Here is a 23,867-nt window from a genome sequence, read left to right as displayed (position 1 = left end):
TGTTAAGAGAAGGTTTATACATTAATAGTTGAGTTTCACCCCCCATTGTGTTGTTATCGGGGGTGGCCTGGGTTTGGGACATTTGGGAGGGTCTCTCATTGCTGTGGCAGCAGCTGACCTCCAGTCAAGGTGTCAGAAGTGATCTCCACCACTGGGCAGCAAAGAAGGAGTCAAAGGACAGAACTTTGGGAGGGTTAAAGGGTTAAAAGGCATTAACCGTTGTGGCAATAATCCATTGTGTGGATGAGCACAAGGTGGGAAAATCCTCTGCTCCCGGTGCTGTAATATTTTCTCTATTCAGTCTTCTGTTGTATTTTTGGTAAGGTTTTAATAAACCTTTTAAATTTTTGGAAGTGAGAATCATTTCTCACAATGGGGGCTGAATGTCCCTGCCCTGCTCCCAGGAGCTGCAGAGAGCAGCACCATCACCCTCCCCAGCCTCAAGGTTACAGAGCACTGGGGAGGAGGAGAGGGTGTTCATGGTGACTTGACAGAAATACTAATCCAGCTGAGCTGCAGGATTAGGGAAAGAAATTAATAGGAGAACCTGCAAAAAGCATGACAATAACAGGCATATCTGGCTAGTTTATTCCTCTCCTGGGCAGGGAACAGTCTTCCTCTGATGTGAGCCAGTTACACAGCCTGGGGGGGATTCTGCAGCCAGTGATGAAGGAAAGGCTGGAACTGATCCACAAACAGCTGCAGAGGGTCTTGTACCCCTGCTCCTGTCCTTGACCCCCTCCACCAGCACCTGCACCAGCTCTGGCACTCACTGGGCTCAAAAATAAGCTCTTTCAACCTACTGATGTGACAGAAAACTAATGTGGGAGAAGAAATGAGCTCAGTGAGGGTCTGGAAAGCCAGGAAGGCTCCCTGGGCCCAGCTGAGCACAGTGGCAGGGAGCTCCGGGTGAGAACGGGCTCAGTTCTCGGTCAGAGCTGTCACATCCATTCAGGTACAACACCACACTGCACAACAGCACTTGGGGACATTTTCTGTCAGAATCCCTCAGGAAGGACCCGTGGTGGTGGTGTCTCACGTGCAGGAAACAGATGCCAGGATACTGTGATGTTAAACTCCAGGCTGAGGTTAAGAGGGAAGAGCAGCTCCTGATCCTGCTGCTGACTCTGTGGCCATGGGAAACTCTGCTGGGACAGGTCCCTCCTCACTTTGCCTCTGGGGCTGGAGGTCAAACAGTCCCTTCAGAGAGCCCCATTTAGAGGGAGGCCAGGCCTGGCCCTGCCCCATGGCTGTGCCCCCTCCCTGTGCTGGGAGGGCTCTGAGCCACAGGGACTGTGCCCTGGTACCCAGGAACCTCAGCACCTCCCTGGCCTGGAGGGGGCATTCCCTCTGAATTCCATGGCTCCTGCCACCCCATGGAGCCACCCAGCTTCCCCTCCTTGCACAACCAGCACAGCATGAAGCGAGAGGCTCCAGGAGGAGATTCTGCCAGGACAGGGATTGAATGTCCCAGTGTTCAGAGAATCCAAGGCAGAGTGAGACAAGCCTGCTCCTGAAGCCAACAGACAGCACAGCTTGGCTTTTATTCCTCTGTTCCAAAGCCCTGCTTGTCCAAGGGAAGAACCAATGGGTTGGCAGAGGTCTGGACAGTCTAAAACCTCCCCAAAAACCTGCTCCTGAACCTTGTCCCGAGGGTCCCACACAGCAGAGCCCTGAGGGCAGTTCCAGCTGTAACCTCCTCTCCTGTTTGTGTTTGTGCTGCTCCTCTCCCTCTCCAGGGTGTTCCTTTCCTTGGCCGCTCCCAGCACAGCTCCAGAGGCCCCTCAGGCTGAGCTGTGCTGAGGGACAGGCAGAGCCCACAGGGTGCTCAGCAGAGGTCTCTCAATTGCTGCTGCCTCCTACCAATCAACCTCCAAACTTGTTGAGATTCTCTCTCTAATCTGCTTCAGCAGACACTTTGTCCCAGGAGGACTGAACTAAATTGAGTTGCAGGGCCGCAAATCACGCAGCAGCCTCATTTTAATAATGGCTATTCAAGTGCTAAGGAATGCAGAAAGTAAATACATATTTGTTTTTAGGCCATCACTTGTCCCATTTGCAAGAGGAAAATGAACGTATTCAATCCCTGAGGCTTTGATCCTCGGAGGATAACTTGGGAAAGGAGCCTGCCATAGGAAATACAGCCTTGGTTCAATCTTCTCCCTGCTGCCTTTGTCAGAGCTCTTCTCCTGGGTCTGTTAACCCTCTCACTCACATCCCCGTGTTCTAACGAGGCTTTCACACTTCCCACTGTCCCTGCCACCCCCTCCACAGTCCCTGCTGCCCTCCTGGGCACTGATTTCCTGGGCACTGCCTGGGCAGTGCAGGGTGAAGCTGTGCCCTTGTCTGAGCGCAGGCTGGAGCCAGAGCCCGGAGTGCCCAGTGCTGCAGGTGCAGCCCTGGCTGTGCCAGGCTGGCCAGGTGGTTGGCTTTGCAGATCAGTCCTTGACTTCTGTGCTACTTCAAACACATTTGAATAAATACTCTGCATCCTGAGATCTGATCAGCCTGCATTCCCAGTGCTGCAGTGTCCTTCTCTTTGGCGTGCCCTGCTCTCAGTGGGGATCAGCCTGGCTCAGCTGTGACACAGAGCTAAAACTCTGGATGCTCTGGATGCATGCCAGGCCTCCATGCTCTTCTCCTGGGCATTCCCCCTCCTTTAGCTCTAGCTGTGGTTTGGGATCTTCCCTATGCTCCAAGCATGAGTCAAACCTCTGCTCTTCTTTGCTCTCCCTCTCTGCCCTGCTCTCCTCCCACTAGAATTTCTGTGTCTCAAACCTGTTTCAAGGTCATCCCACCCCCTCCCTGAACTTAAAATTCACCTGATCAGTGCCTGCTGGTCACAGTTTCTCCACTTGAATCACAGCTCCCCTCTCACCTAAACTGCACCTGGCGGGGTCAGAATAGAACAATTCCTCTTAGTCTCCAGAGCAAATGTACCCACAAGACCCTGGCCATAAAACCTCCCCAGCCCCACTGAGGGCAGCTGCATTTTTTGGATGCCCTGCCCAGCTCACAGATTCAGTGACTGTGGCAGTGGCAACCCAATCAGATATGACATTTCTGGCTGTGCCCTCCATTCTGCAATCCCACAACGGTGTCATTAATTCCACAGCTACCTGGGGAACCTGCTCCGAGCTCCTGAGCCCTGATCTGGGCTTTGGGGCTTGTTCTGCAGCTCCACTCAGGAGCACTGGAGTGAATAATCTGGATACTTTTACAGAGAGCACTTGCTAAACAAAAGCTGCACATTCTGGAACATTCACTTGGGGTTTGAAACAAGATGTGGGAAAGGAAGAAGTGACTTAAAATTTTAGGTACCGGTGACATTGGTGTACACAGACAGGCAGAGACAACAACAATCATCTCCTTGCCCTGCTGTTAACTGATGCTGCTGCTGTTTCTTCCTGAGGGTGCTGGAGTGCATGGATGGGGATGAGTGGCCAAGGAGCAGCGCTCTGGCCTCTCACACTGACAGTCCTGGCTTGCTCCACAGCAAGGCAACCACCGCGGGCTGGCTCTGGACAGCACAGAGACAACCCCGGGCTCACTCTGGATATCACAGAGACCACCCCGGGCTCACTCTGGATATCACAGAGACCACCCCAGGCTCACTCTGGATATCACAGAGACCACCCCAGGCTCACTCTGGATATCACAGAGACCACCCCGGGCTCACTCTGGATATCACAGAGACCACCCCATCCTCCCTCCACACAGCACAGAGACCACCCTGGGCTTGCTCTGGACAGCACAGAGACCACCCCAGGCTCACTCTGGACAGCACAGAGACCACTCATCCTCCCTCCACACAGCACAGAGACCATCCCAGGCTCACTCTGGACAGCACAGAGACCACCCTGGCCTCCCTCTGGATATCCCAGCAGGGCTGTCCTTACCTTCTCCTGGTACTGGCGGCGCGAGGAGTCCAGGGACTGGATGAGGGCGGTGGCGTGGCCGATGAACATGGCGTAGCAGGTGGCCCCCACGATCATGCTGAGCATGGTGAGCCACACGTCCGACATCCCCACCGGCGCCTGCTGCCCGTAGCCGATGCACAGCATGTGGCTCATGGCCTTGAACAGGGCGTACGAGTACTGCTTGCCCCAGGAGTCGTTCTGCAGGGACAGGGACACAGCTTCAGCACGGGGACACGGCATCTGGACAGGGATATGGGCAGGAAAGCACCCCTGGCATTGCACCCAAAAACCCCTGTTGGAAGCATCTCGACGTGTTACACAAGAAATTTAATTTTGGTGGTTGAGAGGTCTTTGAAAGCAAGGAGGGCTATGGAGTCTCAACCCCCAAACCCCTCAGAGCCCCCATAACTCCTGTATCCCTCACACAGCCCCTGCACCTCAGTGTCCCCATAACTCCTGTATCCCTCACAGAGCCCCTGCACCTCAATGCCCCATAATTCCATATCTCTCACACAGCCCCTGCACCTCAGTGCCCCCATAACTCCTGTATCCCTCACACAGCTCCTGCACCTCAATACCCCCATAATTCCATATGTCTCACAGAGCTCCCTATACCTCAATGCCCCCAGCAGCCCCATAAGTCCCATATCTCTCACTGAGACCCTACACCTCAATGCCCTCATTTACACCCAAAAATCCCTGTTGGAGGCACCTCAACACAAGAAATTTACTCTTTGTTACACAAGAAATTTAATTTCAGAGCCCTCACTGCCCCACAAGCCCAGCTCAGTCCATTTGGAAAAATAAGCCCAGATCCCAGATCTGAGATCATCACTTTGGCCCTGGTTTTAGAGACTCCATGTGCTTTTTCCAGCAGGAAGGCAGCCAGTGTGTCCTGTTGGTAACCTGGGATAAACCCAGATGATGCACTGGGAGATTTTCACAGTGACCCACGTGTGGGAGAGGGAACTAAAGCAAATCATTTCCCCCCCTGGGAAATGGATTTTAACTGAGAACTGTAACAGAGAGCCTGGGCAAGGCTGCCAGCAGCGGGATCCAAGAGTGAGGAAAATCACTGCCCAGCAATTTAGGAAATGGGCAGGGTCTCTGGTCATTACCTGAGAGATGAGAAGGGCAGAAAATGAAGTTGGTAATGTCTGGACAGCAAGTTCTCAGTGCAAAACAGGGCTTTTTCAAAGAGCTGAGGAATTACAAATGGTGTCATTTGAGAGCAGCAACGTCCTGCCAGGAGTGCTGAGACACCTTGTGCTCTCCACTGCAGCTCCCACAGGCAGCACCTCAGCATGGCACAGAGAGAAAAACCAGCACAAGTTTCCTGGTGATTCTGATTAGCCTGAGCTCATGGAACTGCTCGAGGTGCATTTGCCATCCTGTGGGTATTATCTGCCAGCAAGGTTTGGCTGTGAAAGCTTGACAAGTAACAGCTCTGTCATCACTCATGGCTCTTACAGGATGGGTGACACTCCTGCAGCACTGGGCATTGCTCAGCTGCTCCCTGGTCCTGCAAGGGGCCAGGGCTGTGGATGGAGCCTGCAGACACAGGTGCTGCGGCAGCTTGGAAGGTCACTGCACAGGCCTGCTTCTGGCTTGTCAATAAACAAGGAGTTCTCCTGTGACTCTATCCAGAGCACCAGTGGGCAGCAGTGCTGGCAGCTCTGGAATTCACTGGGCACCTCCTGGAGGTATCTCATCACCGCCAGCTGGGTGGCTGATGACCTCCCTGCAGGCAGCTCCCAGTGCCACTGGTGCCCGTGGACAGTTCTCACTGACTTTTGGGGAGCAGTGACAAGGCTGGCTGGGAGCTGTGGCACAGGGCTGGAACCCGTGCCAAAGGCTGATGCTTGGTTAGGAGATAAGCACACAAAGCTGACAAAGCCAGCTGATAGCATTACCTGGCCAGATTCAGTTTCATTATGCAAGACAGGCCTGATTCCCACTGCAACAAGAAGGGCAAAGCCACACAAGTGACAGCAGAGCCCACAGGGAGCAGTGGCACAGCCACAGCCCGGCAGAGACTGCTCCTGCTGCCAGCGCCAGCCTGTCTGGGCTCAGCTCCCAGCAGAGCAGGAGCCTGGAAAAAGCACCCTGCAGCCAAGAGAGAGGGGCCAGAGGCTGTGGTCACTGGGGACTGCTGCTGGCTGTGCCCCAGGCTCCTGTGTGAGGAGCCCAGAGGAGCTGCACGCGGGGCAGGACAGGGCACAGGGAGTTTGTCCCCTGGCCAGGGCACAGGAAGGGTCTGGCCATGGGAGCTGCCCGAGGTGTGAGGCCAAAGGAGTGACCCCTCCTGCTCCTCTGCCTCCAGGCCTGTGCTGGGGCTCTGAGGCCTGGCCAAAGAAGTGGTGGGTGCGTTTTCCACCCCCAGGTTTTGTGGCATTTTGCAGACCCACTTCTGCTCCATGCGGGCACCGGGCCTCTCACACAGCTGCCACAGGCATCCTGCCCTTCCAGGAGCCCCTTCCCTCAGCCCTGCGCTCCTGGACTATGAGGCCACGGCCCTGCACTCAGGGCATGGCAGCTGCTGTGACTTCCCTGCCTTTAGCCCATCCATTGTCCCTCATCCTGAGACAGCAGCAGGCAGCTGTCACATTTGGCCACTCTGCTTAAAATGCTGCATCCCTGCAAAGGGGGCAGCACATTGCCAGTGCTGTGGAGGCTCACAGACCATGGTACCGGGCACAGGGAGCAGCACAGCTGCCCTGTCCCATCCCCTGCTGGATGCGTTCCTTCCCATTCCTCACTGGCTGCCCTCTGAGTTCAGTGTGGCAGCAGTTTAACAGGGCAGCACATCTCCACCAAGGATCTGAGAGCAGGGACAAAGGGAGCTGAGCTGAAATTCCAAAGGGAATCTGGGCAGACAGAGCAGTAATAGCTGAGCTGGAAAACTGGCTGCCAGGCTCTTTAGTGGCTGTGAACATCTGGGTACCAGGCAGGTTCGAGGTTTAAAAGCCATTCTTCCAGCAACTTGCTGCTCGGGAGTGCTGTTTACAAGGAAGCCTGCCAGTGTTTTGTAGGAATTAGTCATGCAAAACTCTGACATGCAGCGTGCCGAGCCCCTGCAGCCTGCACAGACACTGCTGGCTCCTGGGAACTGCACAGCTCCGAGCCCCAGCCCAATTGCCAGCAGCAGCAGGACTCCTGTGAGGACAGGCTGTGGGTGCCAGACCGAGGGAGGCTGAGGGATGACAGACGGGGGGTGGGAGCTGCAGGAAAACACGGAGCTTTCCAAACAAACCCTGAGTACGCAGCTCTGCTGGGAGAGCACGTGGAGGACTGCTCAGAGAGAGGCACTTCTGTGAAGGGGAAGCCTTTCAGAGCAATTACCTTTTGGGTACCGAGTGTGAAGAGCACTGAATGCTCTGTGAGGATTCTTCACTTACAGCTCCTGGTACCTCTTTAGTTTTCAGGGTTTTTTTTTTCACAGGATGAGCAGACAGGTCAAGCCCACAGTACTTTAGGCCAGACTAGAAGTGGTTCCAGATGCAGTGTGGACATGAGTTTATCAGCACCAGGTGCCTCACACTGCCACAGCTCGTTCCTGTAAGAGCCGTACCCTATCTAATACCCAAATCCACCAGCCCTCATGGCAGCAGGGCTGCACCACTCCAGATACTGGAGTGGCTAAAAGGGCCCATCAAGGGAGGGAAATGAGGCCTTAAAATGACTCCTCATTAAGCAAATCCCAAAGCAAGCAGAAACAGAGCTACAGATCTGTGCCTGTTCACAGTCAAGAGGGAGTTATCTCAGAGGCACCAGAGACTTTGCAAAAGGCAGTGAAATTACTTTGAAGCAGTTTCTCAGACTGGTTTGTTTATAACATCCACACTGGCAGTGCTGGGAGGGCTTCTCTGGCATTAGAGTCTGGCCTGCTCAGATCCACCTTTGAATACTTGTAGACACTTCCCTGGAACACCTCAAAGGCACTGCTGGGTTCTGCAGTACCTTACAGAAGCACCTCAAGGCAAACTGTGGTGTCTGACAGGGTGTTTGGGTTCTGATGTACATGTGAGTGTGTCTGGTTGAATCCTCCCTGGAGAGGAGCAGTGAGATGAGTAAAGACACGGAGCAGTACTGGAAGTTCTTGGTGTAGTGCTATCATTGAGGTGATGAATCTTCTTTCCCTGCAGCATGGAAATGAGGGCTGGTTTTATGGAGTGTCCAGTGGTGGGAAAGCCCAGAGCAGAGGAAGAGCAGCACCAGCACACTCACAGACAAAGCCTCCAAATGACAATGTTACGCCTGACTTATACCATTAACACTTGGAGAACTCAGGAGCTGTCTCTGACCATCCCTGCCTACCCCTGGAACTGCTGGGCTGGGAAAACACACCTCCAGATCCAGCTGAAAGGGTGGGAGTAGTGGGGGAACATATGGAGATGACAGATCAAACTTCACCTCGGACAGAACCTGACTGTTCTGGGCTTGATTCCAAGGGAAGCTCCACATGGCCTTCACCTGCCAGCAGGGATCTTCTCAGGGCTCTGAGTGCCCCTGTCCCAGTTGTGCCAGGCAGCCTTTCCTGAGAGCCCTCCCAAGCACCCTGTGCTCCTGGAGATCCAGGCCTGGGCACCCACGCCTTGCCTGGGCTCGTGCTGCTGTACCCAGGCCTGTGCACTGAGTGCTTCTGCCTCCTTTCCAGCCTTGCTGCTGTCCCCATCTCATGCTGCTCCCAGCTGGCCTCCCTGGACAGTCCCTGGAGGTGCCTGTCCCCCTGCCTTCCCTGGAAAGGGCAATACTCCCAGTTATGGGCCGTTCTGCCCTGCCCACCCTGGCTTGGACTGGTTTTGGCCCCAGCTGGGGAGGGCACTCCCTGTGCCTGTCACCCTGGGCTCCCACCCCACAGGAGCAGCCCTGCTCCTGCTGCTCCTGACAGACTTTCCACAACATGGAATCTCCCTCAGACTGCTGTGTCTGAATGAGGGCAGGAGGGATGTGCTGGCCCAGAGGCTTGGGGGAGCCGGGAATCACAGCAGAGCTGTGCAGGATCACTCTCTCCCACACTCTGCAGCCGTTCCTCTTCCCCCTTTGCATCAGCAGCCCTCAGCAAGGTGCTGTGAGCAGGGAGGGGCAGAGCTCCACAGGACGTGTTCTGGTGGAGGGGAGGCTGATCACTTTGCTGCCCTGGCCCCGGGGATCTCTGCTCTCCCTGCAGGGTGTGTGGGTTCAGCACAGCACCCAGGGGAGGAGGCCATGTGTTCCCAGCAGCTTTCAGGGCTCAGCAGGGCTGGGATCTCTGGGAGAGGAGCTGCCAGGCCGGCTCTGGGGGAGCAGCACACACTGTGCAGCTGACTCACCAGTGTTTCCAGTTTTTCATAAAGTGCACTGCAGGAAAGCTAATGCTGAAGCCCCTGGGACTGGGACTCAGCAATTAATACTGCAAACATCCTGCCCTGCCGTTTCAGAGTCAGCCAGACACCCACTGCTCCCACGGCTGCTGAAGATGGAACACGAGGCATGTGCAAAACACCCAGATGAACCAGATTTGGGGATTTATCGAGGCCCTGAGATGATTTTGGCAACAGCAGACCCTTCACAAATCCCCTGGATGAGGATCAACCTTTAGGAAGCAGATGGGAAGTGATGAATCTTCTTTCCCTGCAGCATGGAAATGAGGGCTGGTTTTATGGAGTGCCAAGTGGTGGGAAACCCCGGAGCAGAGCAAGAGCAGCACGAGCACACTCACAGACAAAGCCTCCAAAACATCTGGACCTCACTTCCAGCTCCCCTTGGCTGCAGCAGCTTCAGAAGATTCCCTTTTTCCCAGATTTCTGGCTCCTGTGTGTAATCAGGGCAGCCATGCACCAGGGATATTTATTTATCTCCTCAGAGCTCGCACCAGGCTGGTACAGAATGTCCCAAAATCCCGGCTCCCTGGCACAGAGGCCATCCTGGCCTCTCCCCTCCCAGCTGTGTCCATCACACGGAGCCATGCTGTAACCTTCCATCCACATCCTGCCACCAAAGCCTGAGAAGAGCCCAGAGCTCCAGGGTCTTGTTTCCTGACTCCATGGCCTCTCTCAGTACTCCCCTCCAGATTAGATGTAATTGTTTCACTGATAATGCCATCCACATCCACTGCTGGTCCCAGTGACATGCCTGGAAATCTTTTCAGGAGATTAAAGGACATTGTTGGGAGAAAAAAACTATTTTTCCCCCAAAGAACTACTGCACTCTTTGTTAAATATTCTAAAATATTCTAACCCCAGGCTATTTTGGGTTTGGCATATTCTGCTTCTGGAGTGGAAGCCTCCTGGATTATAGGTGGGGCATCTCTCCAGTTCTTCATCCCACTTTCCTGAGGCTCCATTTTCAGAGATAATGATTTTTTTTTTCACCTCTTTTAAGTGGAACAAAAAAAAAAAAAAAAAAAAAAAAAAAAGTGATTTAGCTGCAGGTAAGAAGCAGAAAAAAAATCTCCCAAGGCAAGTTTAATTCCCAGCTTCAGAGGCTCTCAGGGCTGGGAACACAAGGCTGCAGCATGAGAAAAGCTCTGCTTTGGATAGGAGCTCCCTTCCCTGCCCTGCTGGAGCCTGCTGAGCCTTCCTGCCTCTGGAATCATCCTCCCCTCTCTCCCCAGCCTTGCTGCTAAGATTTGCCTTGGCTGAATCCTTCCTTCCTCTGTCCCATGTCCTGCCACTTTTGCAGACCCTTCCCTGTGACTACAGCTTGCACCTCTGCCCAAGGGAGGGATGGAAAAAGCCAGGAGCAGCCACACGTTGGGATGAGGGAACCGTGGTCCTCATGTGCTGCTCTGAAGCCATCCTGCCACGGCCAAGTCACCCCTGGGTGGGGATGAGGCCACCTGCCCCTCTGAGCTCCCTGGCACGAGGAGCTCAGCGTCCTCCTGGCCCCCAGCAGCACAAAGGGGCCCCAGTCTCTGACTGCTCCTGCCACAGAAATAATGAAAAGGCAGCACAGGGAAGCCCAGGCAGCTGCTGCACAGGTTGTTCTTCTGCTGGAGATGAGCAGAGGGATCCAGGCTCCAGCAGCAGGAGGAGAACCGTTATTGCAGAGAGGAGAAATGAATAAACAAACAGCAAACAGATGATTTTTCCATGGATGCTCACTCCTCCAGGCAGGGGCAGCCTGTGCCCACAGCCCTGCACGTGGGAGGCATGGCAGGCTGGCACATCTTTGATACATTTTACATTTGTTCTTTTCTGCCCCAGTGCTTGATTATTTCCTTTATTCAAGAAGAAATTGGCTGGGGAAATCTGGAGGTTAAGAACTGCAATAACAGGCAATTTTTTAAGCTTTGTCAGTTTTTGCTGCTTAATCAATTGGACATTGTCCCTTCGAATAAAAGCTCCTGAATTCTCAGCAAAATGGTTGAAAGGTACTATGAATTTGCCCTGCCTTTGCCATATGGTGTCAAACTCCCTCCCAGCAAGAGCAGGGCACAGCCTGGGATGGCACTGGGCAGTCTGGCTCCTCATCCCATGACCGTGGCTCACTCCAGGGGGGTGGGTGGTCACACCGACCCTTCCAGGGGGTGTGGGGCAAAGGGACCAGCAACGGGAACAATGGACCAGCCCCAAACCCGTCTCTGGGACTCCATATACGCAGATTCCAGCGGGAAGCAGTTTCCATGCCTGCTCGTTGCTGCTCGGTGCCAGGAGAGGGAGCCTGGCTCCTGCCTTCTGCGGCTCTGCCGGGCTGGTCCTGCTCTGAGCCCCGGCACTGTGCAGGTCCCTGCAGGACCTGCCCCAAACCCGGCACTGTGTCCTGCAGGACCTGCCCCAAACCCGGCACTGTGTCCCTGCAGGACCTGCCCCAAACCCGGCACAGTGTCCCTGCAGGACCTGCCCCAAACCCGGCACCGTGTCCCTGCAGGACCTGCCCCAAACCCGGCACTGTGTCCCTGCAGGACCTGCCCCAAACCCGGCACTCTGTCCTGCAGGACCTGCCCCAACCCGGCACTGTGCAGGTCCCTGCAGGACCTGCCCCCAACCCGGCACTGGGTCCCTGCAGGACCTGCCCCAAACCCGGCACTGTGTCCCTGCAGGACCTGCCCCCAAACCCGGCATTTTGTCCCTGCAGGACCTGCCCCAAACCCGGCACTGTGTCCCTGCAGGACCTGCCCCAAACCCGGCACTGTGTCCCTGCAGGACCTGCCCCAAACCCGGCACTGTGTCCCTGCAGGACCTGCCCCAAACCCGGCACTGTGTCCCTGCAGGACCTGCCCCAAACCCGGCACTGTGTCCCTGCAGGACCTGCCCCAAACCCGGCACTGTGTCCCTGCAGGACCTGCCCCAAACCCGGCACTGTGTCCTGCAGGACCTGCCCCAAACCCGGCACTGTGTCCTTGCAGGACCTGCCACAAACCCACAGCGCTGGGGAGCGGTGGGACGGCCCCGGGGGATGAAAGGGGGACCGGGGAGCTGGGGGATGGCAGTGGGTGCTGCGGGGGTGTCAGCCAGGGGCTGAGTTTAGGGCTGAGAGGTGGGATGGGGAGCAGGGCACGTGGGATGCTCCAGAGGGGAGACCCTGCCCACCATCTCTGAGCTGGTTATTTGTATTTCATTATATATATATATATATAAATATATAAGAACATATTTGTACCGTATATAATATATAATATATAATATATAATATATAATATATAATATATAATATATAATATATAATATATAATATATAATATATAATAATATATAATATATAGTATATAATATATAATATATTATATACTATATAGTATATATCGTATATTACATATACTATTATATATTATATATTATATGTCATGTTATATGTTATGTTATATGTTATATATTATATGTTATATTATATATAATATACTCTAAATTCTGTATTTTATATTTTATATTGTATATTGTATATTTCTATTATATATTTCTATCATATATATTATATATTATGTATCATATATACTTCTAATATGTTATATATATTTCATTATTTATATATATTTATACTTAATTATTTATTACAGGCTGCTCAACGGGATGAAATACACACCACCTGGCATCGGCCTCACTCTCTGGAGAGAGGCAGTGGGAAAAGAGTGGCAAGGGGGACGGTAAAACAGGGAGCAAAGGAGGAAACACGGGCAGGTGCGGGTGTCCTGCGTGTGGCACTCACCACCATGCGGTTGAGGGACACCCAGCAGTCGTCGGGGAAGTCCTGCAGCATGGGCACCAGGAACTGCAGGCAGCCGTCCCAGTGGCACAGCAGCAGCATCATCCCGATGAGGTTGACGATCCTCACCACGGCGCTGGCCAGGTCGTAGGTCATGTGGAAGATCTGCGGGCACACGGGAGCGGGTGAGATGGCAGCTGCCACACACAACCCCCAGGGACATTGCAAATAACCCGCAGTGCCAGGCTCCAGCATCCTGCTCAAGGGACAGAAAAGCTGCACCAGCTCAACTCAGGCACAGCAGAACCAGCTGGAAAACAGCTTAAAAACCAAAACACAGAGCCAGGGAAGCACAACCAACTCATAAACAGCTTAAAAACCAAAAACCAGAACCAGGCAAGCAGAACCAACTGAAAAACAGCTTAAAAACCATAATACAAACTCATCATCAATCACCCCTCCTGCCCTGTGACTTTGCCTTCTAATTTACCATTAAAAGCTCCATAACTCCTTCTGTAAAATAAGCTGGTTGCAAATATTTCTGGACCATCAGGCACTCCTCAGGAATCAAGTCTATAATTCCATCTTTTAGCTGCAACGCCCTTCCCTGCTTTCTGTTTTTGCTGGATACATGTTCCACAGTGACCCATGGTGGCAGCTGCCTTTGTACTGGATGTCAGCTGCAGTCTCTGCACAAATCAAATGCAACAAGGAACGGCCTCCAGCTCAGCAGAGGCTTCTGGAAGAGGATCTGATTCATCTCTTTTCTTGTGCTCCTTGGATTCTGCTGCTACACCCCTGCCCAGGTGGGCAAGGAAAAGAGAACCATGGCACACAGGGCTGGTTTTCCTCATCTGTCAGATCTTCACGTGGAAAATAAAGCTGCAAACACAACTTTCTTACAGGTCAGAAGTGACACAGCCCCTGATCCAGGGGGGTTCAGGTGCATCACCTGGGTATCACCTCCAAGGGACACGAGTGTCAGGGTGGTTTGTGACACAGGGGACAGGCTGTGTGATGTGTGCCCAAATCCGTGCACCTCCTGGCTGCTCCAACAGGGACAATCCTGCTCCTCCCACCATCAGGGCACTGTGTGCCTGCCACCTTTGCCCACACCAGAGATCAGCCCCTCATCCCACAGCAAGGCAGCTCAAAGCTAGAACAGCAGAGAATCTATGTTCAGGCAAAGGGATCACATCTTTGCAGCTGGAATTGCTGCTGTTGGAGCTGCATGTCCTGTTGGGATGCCTGTCTCCACACCAGCCATGCCCACCTCAGGGTCACACGTGATGCCCACATGCCCAACCCTTGCCAGGAGGGAGCACAAAGGATGCTGGAATCCAAAAGGATGAATGATTTGGATAACTGGTCCATTATTTCCCTGCATCCAGGCTGGAGCCCACACTGCCAGTGTGAGAAAGGCCATTTGAGTGATCTTTCAGTGCTGAAAAGAAGAATATCTCCAAAATCCAGCATGAAAGGCTGTTCTAGGAAATCCAGCTCTAGCTGCTGACTCAATAGGTCAGTATGAAAGCTGAGCACATAATTCATACAGAATAATTCCTCCTGGTTTCCTCTGTTTTCCTCCCCCTGCAGAAATGATCATTCTCATTTAGATAACCCAGAGTGAATCCATCCTGTCGGAATGAGAGCCCGGGGCTGTGCTTTTAATGAAGCTGGAGCAGCAGTTTGCAGAAGGATCTTCTGTGCCACCAGGGTTTTTCTGTGCTAATGACTTTTCCTCTCACACCTCCGGGTGTTTTTCAAAGAGCTCCAGCCCTGCTGTAACCCAGGGAGCTCCAGCCAGGGGCAGGGAGAAGCCCTGTCAGACTGAGGAGGGACCTGCCTTCCTTCCTTTGATAGATGAAAAGCGGACAGCAAAGAGCCCGAGGGCATGGATGGCTCAGGTGCAGGTGATGGATAAGGAGCTTCTGAGAGGAGAACTGGGATCTGTCTGAGTCAGGCTAGGGCAGAGAGCCTTTAGTTGGTGCATGCAGAGAGAGGAGGGGGTAGATTCAGCTCCTACTTTGCACCTTGGGATGTGGACTGGAACACTGGAGCCACTGGATGGGAACACACCCCTGAGGGTGACACACCTGGGCTGTGGCACCTGAGGAGGAGCTCAGGGATTCCCAGGAGTAATTATGATTATGAACTGCAAATGTCTGAGCTGCAGGTCAGACAACTCCAGTTCCAAACATCTCAGGAGTGCCCAGCTCCTGCCCACTCCCTGGAATACATTTGCATTCCCATGCAAGAGAAAACCAGGAGCATTCCCGGTGCAGGAATAACTGTGAAGGGCTGGGAACAAACACCTTCCACTGAGAAGCTCCTACTGCAAAGAGGTGCTGGTGTCACAGGGAATTCTGACCCAGTGATGTGCAGGAGGGCATTGCAGTGCCCTGCAGCACTTCCTTGGCTCACCAGGGAGAGGAGGACCAGGAACATTCCAGAAGAGATGGTCCATGCACGAGCACAGGAACATGAGTGGTAACTGCAACTTCTCTGATTTCCACCAGGAACACTCGGGACTTTGTGTCCTGCTGTAACACAAGCCAGGCTGGGCCCCAGAGCATCAGAGCTCCTTCCACCCCAGACTGCCTGTGCTTCCTGCCTTTCTGCTGCTTGCACTGGGAAAAGGGGAGCTGGGAGAAGAGCTGAGCATGGATTCACATTTAAAGGATATTCTTGGATAGAGTTAATATCCCTGGTTTTTGACAGACCAAAACAAGCTCTGGATTCAGCATCCCTGCTACAAAATCAGCAAGGTCCTTCCAGCCAAAGGACACCTTGCAATTCTTGTGGAAAGGACAGCTTGGGAAAGTGGGAGGACCAAAACTTCCCTCCAAAAGTCATTTCTGGTTATGTAAGAGCTCCATCTTGGAAACTCCGCTTATACAGCACGAGCTAGCGGGATCCTATCAGAAGGAATCTGAAATCCTGTCAGCCCCAAATAACTGTGCAGCCCTCCTCCATCCTGGACTGCAGCAGCATTCCTCCAACCTCAGCACTTGAGCTGGAAGGAATCAAGGACACCTTGGAGAAGCGGGGCCTGGCTCTGGCAGTGGCTCCAATCAAGGCTGTGCTTAATTAGGAGTGCTGGTCTGTGCTGGCACAAGGCTCAGGTGCTTCCAAACCATGGCCACCACCATCCCTCTGTTCCAGGCTGGCCACCACCATCCCTCTGCTCCAGCTGGGGCCACCACCATCCCTCTGCTCCAGGCTGGCCACCACCATCCCTCTGCTCCAGCTGGGGCCACCACCATCCCTCTGCTCCAGGCTGTCTGGGGCCCTGGGGCTGCCCTGTCCATGGGCACATCCTGGGCAGCGCTGGGCAGGGCAGCAGCTGCTCCAGGCACACCCTGCCAGGGCCAGCCCTTGGCACAGCCCTTGGCCCTGGCTCTGCTGGCACAGCTGGGCTGGGATCTGACTGCACATCTGGGCTGGGATCTGACTGCACACCCCTGCTGGGATCTGACTGCACAGCTGGGCTGGGATCTGACTGCACAGCTGGGCTGGGATCTGAGTGCACACCCCTGCTGGCTTTTCACGCTCTGGAGGTGCTGTGCCTGGAACCAAGGGGCTTTGGGGGCCCTGATGCAGAGCCACCCCGATGATCCCAGCTGAGGCAGGGTGAGCCAGCAGATCTGAGCACTGGCTCTGGCAGGACTCGCTGCCATCCATGGGGCTCCTGAACAGATTCTGCTCCACAGGAAAGCACTGAAACTGCTTGTTGCACTGCCAGCGTGGCAGGAATTCTGTAGCTCTACATCCTGGCTGGTCCCGAGCCAGTGCTGGTGTCTGTGCCCACACCATGGTTAATATACAACTGTGATAAATCCCCTGGGGATAATCAAGGAGCTGTGACATTGCTCCAGCTTAATAGAAGCAAAGAATTCACTCTTCATTTATGGCTTAAAAAACCTACAGACTTGAGAAGGAAATACAAATCTCAAAAGAGAATCAAAACAGTCTCATAAGCTGTTGTGAGTGCTCCAGGGTCAGAGTTAAGGTTGTTCTGCTGTGAGGAAAAACGTGTTTACTTACATTTAAGAAGAGTATTTGTGGGCTGTGGGGGAGAAAGTTGACATGTCTTTCAGTCTGCTTTTCCCTCCTTGGCTTTTGAAGATAACAGAGGTAAAGATCCACTTTCCTCACAGAGGCATTAGCTGCCTTTTCAAACCTTGGTATTAATCTCCCAATAGACTAGAGATAGGTGGGTGCTGCAAAGAGTTTTCCTGAGCCTAAAATCCAGTTTAACCAGATTACTGCAGGTGGCTGTGCTGAGGCCCTGCAGCAGCAGCTGCTTTGCCTCTGGATCACCCAAAACCACTCATCCTGCTCAGTCCCAAGCCCAGCCTGGACAACAAGCTCATTCCAGCCAATGTGCAAACTGAAGGCAGCTCCCTGAAAAAAAACAGTGGTTTGGGTGATTTGGGAATCAGTGCCAGCTCTCGTGGCAAATGTCACCTTCTGCACACCCAGGGTGAGCCCTGACTGGCACAACTCATGGAAGAGGGGAAGGGTTTGGGAGCCCTGAAGAGCAGACCCATCCTGGAAAGCTGCAGCGAGTGAGAGACAAAGAACACACAACTGGCAGGGTGGGCTTCCCCAGGAGGACAAAGCCTGCCTGGGCACTCACAGGGCACTGAGGCACAGGAGCCCTGGGCACACAGAGCCAGTCCTGAGCACACCCAGGGCACACAGAGCCAGTCCTGAGCACACCTGGGCACACAGAGCCAGTCCTGAGCTCACAGAGCAGCCCTGAGCCACTCTGAGCATGCACAGCAATCAGGGCTGGCAGGGAAAGGGCAGCTCCCCCAGGAATTCCACCTGTGGAATGAACCCAACCCACTGGCACACAGTGTTTCCACAAGGCAAAGCAACATCTCAGCTGCTCCTTACCCTCTCCTGCTGCTGCTGCTGGGGGAAATGCATCATCCCCTGCTTCTTGCTCCTTTCTCACCCTCCCCAGCTTCCTACTTCTTCTCCCAGTGATGTCACATTTAAGCTGAGTCGAAATATAATCCAATTTGACTCCAGGAGGTTTCCTGTCCTGAACAGCTCCTCAGGTTTTGGTCTTTAGGAAGAAGTTTACACATTTTTTTTCTTTGGAAGAGTGGACAAAATGCTGTTCTAGCCACTAAATTATACGAAGATAGAAACTTTGAATTTCCGAGGCAATTGTTGCTGCCAACAAGCTCAGCTGGGGAAGAAGAAGAATCCTGTAAAGGAACAGATTTTGGTTTACTGATACCTTGGGAAGGGGGATCCCTTCAGAAGGAGCATCACTGGGTCAGACACGTTACAGACACACATTAATACTGGCTTTTGGCAAATATTAAAGCGGATTATATACATGTGGTGTTCAAGTAACTTTGTTATATAGTTTTTATTTCTGGTTTAACTTAAGCTTAGACAGAGTAGTGCAATAGCTGGTATCAGTGTGCTCCTGTTAAAATCCCTGCTGAGATGGGATAACACCCAAGGAACACAGGATGAGGACACCTGAACAGATCTGCCAACCATCAGCACTCACCCTCTGTAAGGGTCAGTGTGGGCCAAGGCCCAGAACTGGAGGTGATAAAAAAGGACTAAAATCACAATCCAGGAACACACATGGTCTAAAAAAGCAGATCCAAAGAACAGCTGTGCTAAACAATTCTGAGAACATGTAAACTAGTTTGGGGAAAAGTTTACTATGCATAAGGGACTATGAATATGCAACAGGCGGATGTAATGAAAAGGTGTTTAAGGGGTATCCCCGAAGATAACAGGGTGCTCTTGGCTGCTGCCATGATAACCTTTGCTCTGTGGTCCTTATCTCCTACTGTCCTTTTTTAAACCTTTCACGTTTTCGAGTGAAGGTGTTTCTCACAGACAGCTCTGGGCTGTGCCCATCACAGCGTGCCTGGCACAAGGAACAAGGAGGGAGCTGGGATGCAGACTGGCTGGCCAGGCTGGCAGCAGCAGGCAGCAGATGGGCTGTGCAGCACAGCTACATCTGCAGGTTGTGTGCACGCTCCAGCACGGGCTGGGATGCGCTCAGCCGCTTCTGCTGTGCCAGCAGCCAGAAGATCCAAGTTTTAGATGAAGGCAAGAGTTTGGGGTTGATTGTGTTGTTCTGCTTGCTGTGCACCGAGGCACACAGGCGATGTCAGCGGAGTTGCTGAGGCTGCCTGGATCAGCTGTGCCCCACGGGGCGGCGCCGGGCCGTGCAGCAGCCGCTGCAGGGCAGCGCTCCCAGGCCCAGGTGTCGGCAGAGATAGCCAAGCACATTTTACACTCCAAATACAATATCCTGTGTGCTGCCGTGGCAGTTTTCCTCTGCAGGTCTCGGGGCTGTGCTGACACTCATCTGCTGTGCTCCCAACCTCCCTGAGCTCTGCTATCCCGGAGGGGCCAGCAGGGCAGGGAACAGGGAAAAGCCTCTTGCACTGGAAGCTGAAGGCAAAGTTTTCAGCCAAACCTCGGGCTGGCGGCTCTGATCTGCTGCTCACGGGCTGTGGGTGAGCCAGGCCCAGTGCGTGTGTGTGCAGGAAGGGCAGTCCAAGCAGTGCTCCTGCCCAGCCCGGGGCTGGAAAGCTCTATAAGGGACCATGCAAGCCCCCACCTCCTCCTCAGATGATTTAACTCTTCCCAGGCAGCTTGCTCCTGGCCACTGCAAGTTCTTCCCCAGGCAGGAGCTCAGGGAACAAAGACAGAGAACAGCAGAAAGCCTGTGCAAAAGGGAAGGGGGGAAAATGGCATTTTCTTGCCTTCTCCCTCCAAGATTTGTGTCTACTGGAAAATATTTACAGCAGAGAAAGGTGAAATAGCAGGACTAATTAACACTGAGAAGGCTGGCCTAGCTGGCAGATGTTTATGGATATATATATAAACCCAAAGATCCTGCCACCACCGTGTGTTTTGCCTCTTGCACTCTCGGAGTTGAGGTTGTCATGACAGCAGCCCCCCTTCCTCTCCCCATGCCACCATTCCCAGCCTAGACTTTAATCTTCATCATTTTAAGAACTTTTGTCACCACGGCAACGTGACACAGACTTTTAAAAATATTTTCTAGCACAACTCAAACGACTGTCTTTCCTGCACGGTTTCCTTTCAACCTCCAGGAAAAAACATTTGGGGTTGGGTTGTGGCACCACGAGTGTGAGACTGCCCTGGGTGTGAGACAGCAGCAGGCAGCTCCAGGGAGGAAGGACGGTGGCACTGTCACCTCCAGGAACAGCAACACAAGGACTGGGGCCAGGGCTTTTTCCAGAAGCTCTATGACTTTGGAGGAAGTCTCCTTTGATTTTCCATGGGGTTTATGTTCCCACACGCCCCCAGCTCAGGTTTTCCAGGATGTCTCGGTGCCTTTGGAAAAGGGAAGGAAAACAAGCCCCCAGAGCTGTAAATAGGTTGGGTGTCTCGTTCTCAAGGGGAATTAGATCTCTTACCTGCTGAGGCTGGCTCTAATCTCTCAGGGCTCTTATCTGCATCTTTGGGAATTGTAGTCCTTCTGAGAGGCTTGCAATGAATCACTGCTGGAAATAGGTCACGGGCTTTTTTGGACGTTTAAGAATGACCACAGTCATCAGACAAAAGGTCTGCCTTGCTCAGGAGCTATACATAGATGTGCCCAGGGAAAGGAGTATCTGGGATGCTGAGGGAAAAGGAGGCTTAAATCCCTGAGAAAGAGACAAGGTACACAAAACTGGGAAAACAGGAAACTGGGGCCTGCAGGCCTGGAAATGGCTCCAGAAGGGCACTGAGAGGTGCCAGGGTCTATGCTGGCTCAGGGCTGGCCCTGGAACAGCAGCATGGGGAGGTGATGGATGCCTGACCCAGGAGCTGCAGGTGAGGCTGCAGCCTCTGCCACGAAAACCTGCCTGGGCTAAGTGGGAAACCAGCCTGGAATGCCCTGAGCTGCCAGTGCCCACTGCCAGCCTTGTCCCCTGCTCAGGCTGTGCCAGCCCACTGCCAGCCTTGCCCCTGGACCTGTTTCCAGAGGACATTAGGAAGCTGTGCTAAGGAAGGGGCTCCCAACCCTCTTCCTTCTGTGCCATGGCTCTTTGGAAGCTGTTAGACTTCCATGAAGTGACAGCTTCAGCACAGTCTGAAGGTCCCTGATCAGGAGGTAGAAGTTAAACACCAGTAAATTAAATCACTTATTGTTTGAGAGCTGTTGTCTTGGAGCTCATCTGATGCTCCCTCTGCAGCATCTGAGAGCGGATTCTACGAACGTCTGGCGTGCCACAGGTGCCTCCCTGTCTCCATCCCAAAGGCTGACCTGGGAAGCAGGGACTGCCAGCTCTGTTTGTATCCATAAACACACCACCAGGACATGGCAGAAACACAATCCCACCAAGAAAACAGACTCTTCAATGAGAAAGAGAATTGTCTTCTTAAAGTTTGGATTGCCTGTAGAATTCTTGTTCCCAATTTCATAAAGAAATCAGCAGCAACCTTTGTTTTCTTATTCCTTTCAGTCCCACCTGAATTTTTTGTTTAAAATTCAGAACAGATTTTTTAAAATCCAAGCTTGATCCCTAGGGATCCATATGATTAACAGCTAAGATTGAATATGAACTCATTAGGTCCCGCCCTGGAACTGCAAACTTGCTGAAGAACCAAAGAACTCCTGCAGTTTGCTCTTGATCAATTCACATTATTTCTTTGATGCTACCTGCATTTCAATCAAGACAGCAAAGCACACACTTGTTTTCCCTCTGCTAACCCAGTTTGGGCTCCTGTAGGAGCACAGGGGAAGAAGGGAGCCAAAAATGCACTCCCCAAAAGGAGCACATGTCTGTCTGTGAAAGGCTCTTTCTGCTGGGCACGGCAGGGGCAGTGCAGGCAGGTGAGGCCCTGGCACGGCCCTCAGGTTATATTTGATTATTTTCTGTCCCAGAGCAGGACCTGTGGCTGCTCCAGCCTGGCACAGTCTGCCAGGATGCTCCGTGCTCCGCAGGGACGCTGAGCACTCCCACCTAACTCAATCCCGAGCTCTAATTCCATTACAGCCACGGCAACCAGGCACAACTTCCAGCCTGGGCTCGGGGGTGCTCCCAGGGGCTGCAATGCCCAGGGAGGAAGCTCCTGGCAGGTCTGGAGCTGGGAATGTTTCCTGTGCCACGGGGCAGAGTGTGGGCACAGCTCATGGTATCATTAGTGCTGCTAACAATGAAGGGATGGGACTGGTTTTGGGCTAAGGAGGATTTTTTGCTTGTCAGTCTCTGAGGCTGTGAGATTGTAGAGGAGCAAGCAGCCGGCCATAGCTCAAGAGCAGTCACAAGCAAAGTCACGGCATCCTGGCCTGGATCAGGGCTGGTGTGGCCAGCAGGAGCAGGGGTCCATCCTTCCCCTGTGCTGGGCACTGGCGAGGGCACACCTGCAGTGCTGTGCTGGGCACTGGTGAGGGCACACCTGCAGTGCTGTGCCAGCTCTGGCCCCTCGTTTGGGAAGGACATTGAGACACTGGAGCGCATCCAGAGGGGGCGACGAGGCTGGAGAGGGGCTGGGAACATAAACCCTGTGAAGAACCACTGAGGGAGCTGGGGGTGCTCAGCCTGGAGAAAAGGAGACTCAGAGGTGACCTTGTCACTCTACAGCTCCTGAAGGGTGGCTGTGCTCAGGTGGGGTTGGGCTCTGTCTCTAGGAATTGACAGAACCAGAGGACACAGCCTTAAGCTGCACCAAGGGAAATACAGGTTGGATATGAGGAAAAAGTTATTTACAGAAAGGGTGACAAAGTTCTGGAATGGAGTCCCCATCCCTGCATCCCTGATAAAGTTCTGGAATGGCTGCCCAGGGAGGTGGTGGATCCCCATCCCTGGGTGTGTTTAACAAAGCCTGGATGTGGCTCTGGGTGCCAGGGTTCAGCTGAGGTGCTGGGGCTGGGTTGGACTCGATGATCTCCAAGGTCTCCTCCATCCTGGTCACTCTGTGAATTCTGTGAAAGTTTCTTTGTTACAAGGCAATACAGGACTTTCTAACCCAGTGAACAGATGGCACAAGGTTTGTTTTGCTTTTCTAACCTATCACCTTTACTTCTGCTGCACTGTGGACACTTTTACCCAAGAGGCTCCTGTCCCACATGCACACATCTGCTTCTGGTAGAACTTCTGAACTCTCAGCTTATTCTATACAGCCCCACCCCTACATTAGAAACCCTTCACCATCTTATCAATACAATTTCTCACTTATTTAAAACATATTCTTACTTACAACTATAGAAACAGAAGTTTATGATTTTTCTCCTTAATGTCTGTGTATTGTATTTTTACATCAATGCAAGCTTCTGCCAAGGCTGCAGATCCAACCCTTCAGTGTCTGGGGAAGTTTCTGGTTTTCTGATTCCCACACAGGGAGCAGAGGCTGCTCAGCCCCGTGGCCTGGCTGGCACAGGGCTGAGCCCACCCTTGCAAAGGGATCCACTCTGGGCACTCTCTGCTTTCCCTGCATTTCAGAGAGGGCAGGAGAAGGGACTGGGGCACCTGTGTCCCCTGCCAGAGGGACAGGGACACTTCCCTCCCCAGGGACAGAATCCCTGGCTGCAGCCCGGAGGGACTGGGGAGAGCTGTGCCAGGCTGTGGGCACGGGGAGCACAAACTCCAATGCTCTGTTTGTCACTGCTGGGTTTGTCCTGAACTGCTCTGACACAGACCAGTGTGACAACACCCAGCAAGGACTGAATCATCTCTCGGGACCTCAGCAGTGACAATGTCCCTGCCCAGCCTGACACAAATGGATTTTAATGCAGTGTCACACGTCACAGGCGGTCCAGGACGGGTGACAGGGGCACAAATGTCCTCCCTGTCTGCTGGGACAACAACAGCAATG

The 23,867-nt window shown here is 53.1% G+C and overlaps 1 protein-coding gene across 1 annotated transcript in view; it reads right to left on the bottom strand.

Annotated features, from left to right (window-relative positions):
- The window catches only part of HCN4 (hyperpolarization activated cyclic nucleotide gated potassium channel 4), a 97,163-nt gene that overhangs the window by 26,558 nt on the left and 46,738 nt on the right, over positions 1-23,867 (bottom strand). Inside the window, exons 3-4 of the mRNA XM_072933954.1 lie at positions 13,047-13,208; positions 3,900-4,118 (exon numbers count right to left, since the gene is read on the bottom strand). Coding sequence (XP_072790055.1) covers positions 3,900-4,118; positions 13,047-13,208 — 381 coding nt within the window. The remainder of the gene's footprint in view (positions 1-3,899; positions 4,119-13,046; positions 13,209-23,867) is intronic.

This window comes from Taeniopygia guttata, chromosome 10, assembly GCF_048771995.1.
Source record: "Taeniopygia guttata chromosome 10, bTaeGut7.mat, whole genome shotgun sequence".
Taxonomy (NCBI): Eukaryota; Metazoa; Chordata; class Aves; order Passeriformes; family Estrildidae; genus Taeniopygia; species Taeniopygia guttata.
This window is presented reverse-complemented; position numbering and strand designations above follow the sequence as displayed.